At 41.1% G+C, this 12,295-nt stretch overlaps 1 protein-coding gene across 4 annotated transcripts in view; it reads left to right on the plus strand.

Annotated features, from left to right (window-relative positions):
* Positions 1-12,295, plus strand: part of LOC126365920 (uncharacterized) — a 179,193-nt gene that overhangs the window by 24,323 nt on the left and 142,575 nt on the right. For all 4 annotated transcript variants that reach the window (XM_050008667.1, XM_050008668.1, XM_050008670.1 and 1 more), the window contains exon 6: positions 3,772-3,996. In XM_050008667.1, coding sequence (XP_049864624.1) covers positions 3,772-3,996 — 225 coding nt within the window. The remainder of the gene's footprint in view (positions 1-3,771; positions 3,997-12,295) is intronic.

Below are 12,295 nucleotides of genomic sequence, written 5' to 3' on the forward strand. Positions count from 1 at the left end.
CATATTAAATATATCTTCCAAATCGTTTTGGAATTTTTGATTGATCTCCTGATGACTTTACTAGACTATAAACGACAGAATCAACTGCAAACAACCCACGACAGCTGCTCAGATTGTCTCCTAAATTCTTTATATAGATAAAGAACAGCAGAAGGGCTATAACACTACTTTGAGGAATGCCAGAAATCACTTCAGTTATACACTAAAACTTTCTGTCAATTAGTATGAACTGTGACCTCTGACAATCACAAATCCAGTCACATAACTGAGATATTCCATCATGCAATTTGACTATAAGTTACTTCTGTGGTACAGTATCAAAAGTCTTCTAGAAATCTAGAAATATGGAGTCAATTCAAAGTCTCTTGTTAGTAGCACCCAACACTTTGTGTGAATAGAGAGCGAGTTTTGTTTCACAAGAACAATGTTTTCTAAATCTCTGTTGACTGTGTGTCAGTAGACAGTTCTCTTAGAGGTATTTCATTATGTTCGAAGACCATACATATTCCAAAATCCAGCTGCATATTGAAGTTAATGATATGAGCTTGTAATTTAGTGGATTACTCCTACTACCTTTCTTAAATATTGCTGTGACGTGTGCAACTTTCCGGTATTTGGGTACAGATGATTTCATCAATCAAATGATTGTATAAGATTGTTAAGTATGGAGCTATTGCATCACCATACTGTGAAGGGAGCCTAATTGTTATAGTGTCTGGAATGGAAGACTTGCTTTCATTAACTGAATTAAGTTGCTTCACTACTCTGAGGACATCTGCTTCCAAGTTACTGATGTTGGAAACTGTTCTTGATTTAAATTCTGGAATATTTTCTTCATCTTCTTTGCTGAAGAAATTTTGGAGGGCTGTGTTTAGCAACTCTGCTTTGGCAGCACTGTTGTTGTTAGTATTTCCATTGCTACCATGCAGAGAAGTGCATTGATTGTGTCTTGCACTAGCATACTTTACATATGGCCAGAATCTCTTTGGATTTTCTGCCAGGTTTCGAGACAGTTTCGTTGTGGAAACTATTATAAGCATCTCGCATTGAAGTCCACGCTACAATTTGAGCTTCTGTAAAAGATCGCCTGTTTAGGAGATTTTCCATATGTTTAAATTTCTCGTGCATTTTTCATTGTTTCTGCAACAGTGTTGTGATCTGTTTTGTGTACCAAGGGGTATCAGCTCTTATTTTGTGTAAATCTCTGTTGCTGTTGAAACTTTCTTTGAAAGCGAGCCACATCTGGTGTGTGTATTTTTTGTTTGTTATTGGAGGATTTGAAGGTTACAGTATTCCCAACCCTGTGTTCACTAATCCCTGTATGTGGTTTGATGCTTGTTATTAGCTCAGGATTATTTGTTGCGAAGAGATCAAGTGTGTTCTCACAACTTTTTACTAGTCACATGGATTCATGAACTAACTCCTCAAAATAATGTTCAGAGTATGCGTTCAGCACAAATTGTGGTGGTGATACTGCTTACCTCTGAATTTAAACATGTGTTTTCGCCAATATATTGGAGGTAAATTGAAGTAATCATCGACTATAATTGTATGAGTGGTGTTCATGTTTGAAATTAAACTCAAGTTTTCTGTGAACCTTTCAGCAATTTTATCGTCTTGAGTTGGGAGGTATGTAAACGGATCATATGTCTGCTTGTGTGTGTGTGTGTGTGTGTGTGTGTGTGTGTGTGTGTGTCCCTTTTTCCCCCTAAGGTAAGTCTTTCCACTCCCGGAATTGGAATGACTCCTTACCCTCTCCCTTAAAACTCACATCCTTTCGTCTTTTCGTCTCCTTCCCTCTTTCCTGATGAAGCAACCGTGGGTTGCGAAAGCTTGAAATTTGTGTGTGTGTTTGTGTGTTTTTTATTGTGTATATCTACCAGCACTTTCTCGTTTGGTAAGTCACAGCATCTTTTTTATATTTTTCCCATGCGGAATGTTTCTTTCTGTTATATTCATATTATTTTATTCTGGTTGCCAAGAATGACCTCTGCCCATACTAACCCACAGGAACTATGTCCTTCAATTTTGCTATAAGATACACTACTTCTAACAGCAACAAACACTCCACCAGAACACTATTTGGTTTTTCACGAAAATTTCAGCTGAACTTACTTACAGCTTTATCCACCATTTAGTGCCTGTAACGATTTGAGCATCAGTGCTTTCTGTTAGTGCTAGGAACTCTGGTACTAAACCAACACAGCTGCGACAATTCACAACTGATGGTTCCTGGATTTATGTTCTTCCTGTGTTCGACCAGCATCCTTTGAGACTGTAGCCGTTTTTGTGTTTTCCCTAGACCCTCTAACTTAAAAAAAAAGGTCCAGTCCTTACTACACAGTCCCTGCTACCAGTGTAGCTGCATCCTGCATGTAGTGGACTCCTAACCTATTCAGTGGAACCCGAAATCCAACCACTCTATGGCGCAAGTCGAGTAATCTGCAACATACTTGATTGCAGAACCATCTGAGCATGTGATTCAGACCTTCTATTCGGCTCTACAAGAGGTCTGCAATTGGTGCTGCTGCCTATGCTGCAAATGGTTTCCTCTTGCAAGCAAGACTGGCAGCCTTTACCACTTTTTTTAGCTACTCGAAACCCGAGAGGATCTATTTCGATCTAAAGTGACACACATCATTGGTACCAATGTGAGCCACTACCTGCAATTCACTGGACACTGTGCTCTTCATTGCATCTGGAAGGACCCATTTCATATCAGAAATGACCACCCGGTGTGCACACCAAGTGCACTTTGGCTTCCCCCCCCCCCCCCCTCCCCCCTCCCCCGGTAGCCACGTCCCGAAGGGGCCCCATAATGAGACTAACATTGGAGCTCCGAATTACCAATAATCCCATATTGCTCGAATCTTGCAGACTGAGAGATTTCCTCTGAAACATGACAAGCAACTGCATCTGGCTGAGGGACAGTGTATGCCACAGACAGCACCTGTGACCTGTTTGTCAGACTAACTGAGGAGGCCTTACATGCGGTCCCCTGGGAAGTCTTTTGCCGCCTGCCATGTCCCGAGGTGACCTCCCACTCGATCCTGTTTTTTCTTTAACCAGGATTTTCTTATGCCCAGTGATATGCATTTCACAAGTTCATAACTTCTGTGGTAAATGGGACATCACAAATGATTCAGAACCAGGGGCTGACTCTTCAGAAACAGTTCCTGGATATGTGCTACATGGTTAAATCATAATGTCATTTGATTTACTTAATGTCTTATGAAAGAAAATACTACCTGTGATGAAAACTGGCCATATGTCTTTAAACATGGTGATACACGTATTGTGATTGGGTGAAGTTGCACTATTTGACATTAATGTGGATGTCTTACTTTAAAATTCAGTATTTAGCTGGCTACATAGCGTATTTCAGTATAATTGGTGTTTTTGCTGCACATGGGTTCCCATCTTGCAGTTCGCTACATCACTCACTTTACAAAAGGTTTTCGTATAAACTGCGAATCCCATAATATTGTGACAAAGTATTTGTTTTTAAATTCCAGTGGCATTCATAGCATAGTAAAAAAAATGTACAGATGAATTTGAGGCACTCTGTTCATGTCTTGTAAGTATAGTAGTTTTATTTTATTCACTTGGTCTTTAATCTCATTACTGAAAGTGACTTCCTGTTTGATCACAACTAGTCTGTGTGTACAAAACAATATGACTTGTAAATACCTTTTTGTGCTGTACCATCTTGTTTCAGTAATTTTTATAGTGGTTTTGCTGCCTTAGATGACGAAGTGTTTCTCATTGCAGAAAGAGTGGCATTGGGCTTGGAAGAGGCAGTTTCAGACAGGTGTACCTTCAGGAACATAGGACGCCTATTGTGGGCAGAGGCAGTTTTATTGATGATTATTCTGATGATGAATGTTTAGGCTATGATGAAGTTAATGGAGTTATGTTGAAAGGAATTCATTGTAGCCTTCAGTCGGGAGGCAGCAGCAGAACTGTTTCTAAAGGGAGAGGTTTCTACAATGTAAGGTGAGCTATTTAGAAGTTATTCACCTACACTTAACACACTGAGTGTTCTCATTCAGCAAAGAGATTTGCAGTAGTTTTGCTTATCTAAAATACTGCATATCTTGTGTGTGTTCAGTGGTTGCTTTGCAACTCAACTACTCTTATTTTAGTGGTAAGAGCATAAATATAAGAAATGTTATTTGAAGGACATGAATGTTACAGATACCAAGAATTACATATTCAGGCAAGACATTTTGTAGTTGCACACGAAATGCTGACTGTTCCAATTCTGAATGTTGGAAATATTGCAAATATTTTTAAGGTTTTCATTCTCTTCTCCAAATTAAATGTGACTTACGAAATGCGTATGAGAACTACCACCGCTAAATGATTTATGGCTTAATCTTGTGCACTGGATAGACAATTATAAGGAGAGAATTCTGAGGAGACAGTGTCCTACTGTTAACTTAAGGTGACAACCACAATTTATATAGGTTATTATTCTTCTCATCCATCCATTTTTAAACCTTCATTTTTCCCCACACAGTTACTCCCATTTTTACTGTCATGTACATATGCACCTTTAAGTACACTGTACATGATCAAACAATTAGTCAAACTTTACTAGGTTTCTCAAATATGTGACCGTGTACAGCAGTCGTCACGTCTCAGAGAGAAGCCTGGATCGATTGTAGATTTGAGAAGATGGAGGACGTTGTTCGTGTCGGTTTCATTGCACATTTACTGAAGAAGTTTTGTTAAAATTTATTTCACTGTCCTGTGAGTTTCCAGTGCTCTAGAAGCGCTCACCATGGATAAAAACAAAGTAACCCTGGCAATTATCGAAACAGTAGAGGTGCCGTATTTCCCCAGCTACCCATTACACCAAAAGATGTTAAGAAGGATTCTATGCACAATATAAAACTGCAAGTATAAAAAAGTCAAGCTCTTAGATTCTTCTTCAGACGACGTACAGTGAAGACTTGATTATCCAGATCTGTTACGTGGATTCATGTTTATCTAGATTGTGAACCATGAACAAATTTATTTGTAGTCTAGTCCGTTTGGGCACATACACGTCACGCTGGCATTGCCCACCTGCTCTCTGACATGCAAGTTCCATTATTGTTTGAGTTAGGCAGCTACCAGTTGCTGTGCTTCTATGCCGTGCTGCGTCTGTCAAAGTGCAAGTGTGTGGTATTATTGCTTAAAGATAAATTTTATTGCTCCTTTGAAAAAGGAGAAACTGCTTGTAAGTCAGCCATTAAGAATGGTGAGAGTTGGGGTATCTCTGTGATAAGCACTATTAAAAAGAGTATTGATTCAGTTTTGAAGTACATCTGCAAACTTGACAGTGAAGGTGGGAGTAAACATAGGAAAGTGATGAAGAAACTGATTAATGAACTTTTGGAAGAAGCCTTACATTGCTCATTTTTACAAAATCAATCACCTAACATTATGTATTAACTGTAGAAAGATAACCATATGGCAACTTAGTTAAAAGATAATAATACTTTCTAGAATTAATAACAAAAATGGTGTTTTTTCCATACTTACCTGAATTTTCGATCATCTGAATTACTTAAGACAATTATTTCGGGTAACAGTTCCCACTGCATATGTTTCCATATTTTGGAATTTTAATGAATTTCATTACAGGACCATCTAGAAGAGAGCAAATTTTGAACAAATTTTTGCATGCATGTATCGTCTTTTTCAATGTGAGGGTGAAGTAACTTGGTCATTAGAAGCTTGACTTGACATTTGGAGGAAGCTGACACAATGATTAGGTCCTGAATTTAATATTTCCTTTATTATGAAAAGGAAATTTGCTACTCATCATGTAGCAGAGATGCCTGAGCTGCAGAAAGGCACAACAAAAAAGCCTGTCAGAAATAAGCTTTTGACCTACAAGGCCTGCCCCATACCCCTCCTCTGCCCCTCTATCTGTGACCCAGCATCTCCGCCATACAGTGAGTAGCAGCTTTCCTTATCATAATATTGTAACATTCCATGCAGGATCTTCCATTGTTTGATTTTTGCCTGAAGGCTTTTCTTCAATCCTAACCCAATGCTGTTTTCCTTTGTTACTATTTTTTAATGCAGTGAGACGCTCGCTAAACCCACTGGGCAGAACAGGTAATCAGCATTGTGAAAAGGGGCCAAAGAAGGTTGGGGTCATTTTCACCTTAAACTTGTAATTTATTGTAATTTAATAACACATTTACAACAAAGCAGCACATAGCTGAACCTTTATATCTACGAATTTCAAACTCCTAATAATTCACAGATGAAGGCCTCCAAACAAGAAGTCTTGACAGTCAGCAAGATGAAAATGCAGTAAAAACAACCACAGCTAGGCTGAAAGCCTCAAGGCAATTATGAATAGATAAACGTAAATCAGATGCAATACAATAGATGACCATAAGCTTTCAAAGGCAGTAGGCTACGATGTTTAAGCTTGAAAGGTAATTTTAAGAATAAGGTTCCAATGCTGAAGTCCCACAATTAATTTTCGAAAATTAAAAAAAAAAAAATAACCATAAGCCTTAAATTTTAATTAGCTGAAACCGGTCTAAAGAAGAGACAACATTCACTTGCCAGAATTCAAACTTACTTCTATAAAACACAGTAAAACCAAGAATTTTTTTATCATTGACTATGATAGGTTATAAACAGACATTTAAACGCTGGTGAGAAAGACAGTAGACAACAGCACTCAGTAGCCTCCAGGGGGTCTGTCAGCCCTTGTTCACTTAGGTGAGACAGGTGGTGAACCCAACCTCACTTGATCCTTCGGAACCCTAACAACAGCCACGGACCAACCGACAAACGACTTTCTCGCCACCAATTGGTACAGGAGAATTCAGACACAAAATGTTAGGGCATGATTATCCACAAGAAATATGTATTAAGCTGTCAAAACTACAAGCCATGTTAGATAGGGAAAACAGGTGAGGAAAGGACACTGCCTGAAATTACGTTAGTGGTCAGGGCAGGTAACCAAAGCACTAACGGCCACAAGGCAGAAAATTCTGCTGGTCCACTTGAATTGTAGTCAACCAATATGGTTATCAACTTTGACGTCCTGGGTCGGTTAGCTACGAAGCTTGTAGTGATCAGACAGCTCAACACATGCTCAGACACTACGCAGGGACCGCCAGCGGACCCAGCCAACTGCACCATGCGGAGATATCTCCCCTGGTCCGCAGCAACTGACCGACTACCTCAGAATGCCAACAACATCTAAAATAGTAGTCAGTGGAAATAACACCAACTACACACACAACCTGACAAACACTTGTACGAAGACCCCAACAGTAACTAAGGACACACGAAGAAAAATCGGGAGTCTATGTGCGCGTGCGCACACCTGACTCATTAACGATCAGTGAGCCGTAACGCGTCGTCTGGTAACATGACCGACCGACGACCCACCAAGACTGTGGCCTGGCCCATGTGGTGTGTGGCAGCAATGGTTGGGCGAGCCATGTCGATGCAGACCTCACTGCTGCTCCAGCCTGACTGCACTAGTGCCGCATTGCAACTCCCTGACTGGCAGGTCCGGACTGCGCTCGAGACGTGTTCCAACTGACTGGCCGCCCGAACTCGCGACCTGAACTCCTTATGACAGACAACATCCGGAAAGCAAATAGCAGTCGAGCAAAGATACTACGAGAGGGGATATATCGATAAACGCTGCTAGTGCCGCCAACAGTCAGGCAAAGCAGCAACTCGGTGACAGTAGTAATTTAAATGAACGTAGTGAGGTGGAAGCACGCCAAAGTCAGTGTGTAAAATACATGAAGGCGGGAAAACGAGCCACACACGGCTCGTGCATTACTCTACTCAATATCCATCCTTCTTTCTCTCCTTTCCTGTGTGTGTTTTGTTGCCTTACAAACTGTCCTGCACACTCTATTTTCGAGCCACATTCTATCAACCATTGCGGTTGCACACAACAGATGGCTACAAGACCACGCTGATTGTTGGTTCAGTATCTTTAAGTCCCACATTATTCCTGCTGGCATCATTAAGCATATACCTTCAAATTGATCACTGTCCCTGTATCACACTCTCGTATTTTCATGTGTTATTTCCAACACCTTTCCGGTGCCACACTATTTTGTATCTCATCCTACAAACCCCTCTCCATCCTCACTCTTTCTCCGTTCTATCCCTGTTTACAGCCATTAATTCTACCTCATCCAGTCATATATGCTGTTCCCTTTTTCACACTTACCCACTCTCAGATCTGCTACCCGCAGTAATACATATATTATTTGATATCATTGTGACTTCAAGCCAATTTTAGTGAGTTTTCACCTTTCGCCATTGTCAGCTCCTTCATATTTCAGTGTTGCTCCCTTTTGCATCCGTTTCATCCCTCTTCTGATTTTTCCCATGATTTTGGGTGTATGTTTGCAAAGTTTTTGGATGTAATTCTACGTTATTTATGTAATTTTTCCAATTTTTTCCACCACCATTGATCATTTCTCCTTCCATCTGCGTCAGTACAGAAAAGTTTCCTTATCCCTAGACAGAACCCAGTGCCACATACTATTCTTGTGTTGTTGCTTGGCTCATGCAATCCCCACAGATGGCCTTACCATCAAATTATTCATCTCCAGCTGCCACCCCTCTTTCCAAAATGACCTCTTTGTGTTCAGATTCTGCCAATCCTTAACCCTCACCAGCATAGGCCTGCAGAACCATATCAACCAAGCCCAAACGTTTTGCAGTACCTTCTCGCCATCTGCAAAATTCTCCTGCTGTGCAATTCCAAACCCCTGGAACAGATAACACATTGAAACTCTTGCCCTCCAGGAACTAGAGCAACATGCACAATACCACCTCAAAAAACTCCATCCTGCTCACTTTCTACTGCCTCCTTGGAGTACCACTGTTCACCACCTTCACAACCTCCAAGTCTCTCCCACATCCCCTCATAGCTGATGAACCCTGTCTCTTAGATGTAAAACATTTACCCCACCCTCCGAAACTCCCTTCCACTACCAGATTGCAGAACCTAAACAGACCTGAAACACAGTTGTGAACCTTTATCCCAGAAGACCTACCCCCACAGAAAGATCAGTCCTTTCCAAATGCTTTCCTCTTGCCCCACTCCCAGATTGTCATCCAGGACTAGTTGAAAGACCTTCTCTCCTACACCCACCCCTACAGTGGAAAAACGTTTTCACCACCAACCCTACCAATCGGACTCAACCAGAGGCCAATGTAGACCCCTGCTGGACTCAGTTCACTCCTGCATCCAGCTGTGATCCATTCCCAGAGCCCACAAATCACCCCTTCTTAACTTTCCATAACTTCTTAACTTTGAACCTTGCCTCGCCATCTTTCCCCAAATTCCTCAACGTGCAAACTAAATTTACATCTGCAGAAAGAACCGCAGTCCACCATCTAAAAATTGACCCCGACCTTATAATCCTACCTGCGGACAAAGGCTCTGCTACTGTTGTTGTGAACCACAAGAATTACCCGGTGAATGGACTCTCCCAGCTGTCAGATATATCCATCTACAAACTTTGCCACAATGATTCCATTCAAGAAATCCAGCAGAATCTCTATTCACTCCTCAAATCCTTAGACCCATCCCAGAACCTCTCCTAGGAGTCCATCTCTCTTCTCACCTCTACCACTCTCCACACTGCTATCTTATACACTTCCTTAAGTCCTTAAACCCAACCACCCAAGACATCCCATTGTGGCGGGGTACTGTGCCCCCACTGAGAGAATCTCTGGTCTCACAGATAAACACCTTCAACCTATTACCTGGAACCTACCCTCCTGTATAAAAGATACAAACCATTTCTTCCACACTCTCTCACAGTTCCTGCCCTGCTAATCACTGTTGATACCACCTCCCTTTACCCAAAATCCCTAATGCATATGAACACAGTTGAGCACTATCTTTCCCAACACCCAATGGATTCCAAACCAACAGCATCCTTACTAGTCTCCATGACCAACTATATCTTCACCCACAATTACTTCTCCTTTGAAGGCATTACTTACAAACAAATCTGGAGTACGGCTGTGGGCACCCGCATGACACCATCTTATGCCAACCCATTCATGGGCCACCTAGAGGAATCCTCCTTAAAAACACAGATTCCTAAATCCCTTTCCTGGTTCAGATTCATTGATGACATCTTTGCTATCTGGATTGAAGGTGAGGACACCCTATTCACATTCCTCCAGAACCTCAGCAACTTCTCCCCCATTTGCTTCACCTGGTCCTACTCAACGCAAAAATCCATCTTCCTCGATGTTAACCACCACCTCAAAGAGTGCTACATCAGTACCTCTGTCCATATCAAACCTATTAACCATCAGCAATATCTCCACTACGACAGTTGCCACTCATTCCATACTAAGGAGTCCCTTCCATACAGACTAGCCATCTGTGGTTGTCACATCTGCAGTGACGAGTGATCCCTCTCGAAATATACCGAGGGTCTTACTGAAGTCTGCAGACTGACATTATCCTCCCAACATTGTAGAAAAACAAATCTCCCATGGCTTATCTTTCCAGTCTCCCACCATCTCCCGAAGTCTCACACTCCGGCTACAGAGCAGCATTCCCTTTGTAACTCTTTACCACCCAGGACTGGAGCAGGGATTAGACTACCCCTCATTGTGCCCTGAAATGAGAAATGTCCTGCCCACTATCCTTCCCACAGTGGTATTCTGCCATCCACCAAACTTAAATAATGTACTTGTCCATCCCTACACAATCCCTACTCCCAACCCCTTACGTCATGGCTCATATCGCTGTAATAGACTTGGATGCAAGACCTGTCCCATAAGTCCTCCCACAATCATCTACTCCAGTCCGGTCACTATTATCATCTATCTGATCAAAGGTAGGGCTACCTGTGAATCCAGTCTTGTGGTCTGCAAGCTAAGCTGCAACCACTGTGCTGCATTCTATGTAAGCATGACAACTATCAAGCCACCAACAGACTGTGTCCAAGAAACAAGTGGACACCAAGCCCAATGGCTCTCCAGTCCAAACCTCCTTCAGTGAGGAGTATCTGTTTTTGCCCAATTGAAACTACCTCATGTTGCTTAGATGAGTTGATTGAAGCTTAAAGGTGGAATGCCTTAATATGCCAGTTTTTAAGCAGAGTTGAAGCCTTTGCAGAGATCACAAAGTACAATTGACACTGGATTCTTACTTTCAAATGCAATTAAAATTTGGTTATAAACTTCAACATCAGCTGTAGTGGTATTTTTGCTGTGTTGGAATCCAAATTGTGTGTTGTGCTTTCTGAAGTAGTTATGTAGCTTGTTGTTCATTAGAGTCCCAAAAACTGTGAAGATATTTGGGACAGTAAAAATAGGTCTACATTTCTGGGCAGATGCTGATCTCCCTTTCTAAAGACTGGTATCTCTTAAGCAGCTTTGAGTGCATTAGGCAAAACTCTAGGTTCTAAACACACATTAAAAATGAAAGAAAGATGTTGACAGATAAAAATGTGTTATTGTTTTAATTGTGTATAGGGAAGCAATAACAGTCCATCTTTCTGCAGTTTGAGAATCTTGACACAGATTTTATAATATCCTTGGGGGTGACAAAATTCCAGTAGATGGCATACTTATCATGAGACTCAGCACCAAGATGATCCAAAGCACAAGCACCAGTTTGGTTGATAGTCTTTCAGCTTGTTCATTGATGGTAGAAAGTTCTTTGTGCACCAGCACTGCATCTTGTGTGTGAGTTTCAGACTTTACTTGGATAATTGTGTCCTACACAGCTTTGCATTTGTTGGGAGCACCTTTTGTGTAATGTTAACATGAAAGTTTTTTTGACCAGAATCAGTTTGTCTTGTAGTTCTTTTTACATTGTAAATAAGCTCAGTAAGAAGTGTAATTCAGCTCAGGCCCTTCTCTACAAGAATTATTATATTTTCTATACAGTCGGAGTATCTCTTCCCTAATGAGTCAACTCATCTGTATAGTATTTTAGCTATTTCTTTTTCTATTTATATTTTGATTAATGGTGCCCAGTAGTACCATACGCCAGTGAGTTCTTTAGGAATTTATCAAAATCTGCTTGCCTGGTACCTTCCCCACATTTCTTTTTTTTTTATACGGACCTCAGACAGGGTGTATATGACCCGGGAGATCTGGGAAAACCCGGGAATTGTTTCACCTGGGAGAAAACAGGGAAAAACCCGGGAATTGTTTAGAATTCCGGGAATTTTTCATTGCTTTAGTTTTCAGTTAAATTTTTGAGATTTTGACTGGTAAAAACCAATACTCCAACAAAGAATATTGTACCCTGCTACTGCAG

This window comes from Schistocerca gregaria, chromosome 4 (genome assembly GCF_023897955.1).
Source record: "Schistocerca gregaria isolate iqSchGreg1 chromosome 4, iqSchGreg1.2, whole genome shotgun sequence".
Taxonomy (NCBI): Eukaryota; Metazoa; Arthropoda; class Insecta; order Orthoptera; family Acrididae; genus Schistocerca; species Schistocerca gregaria.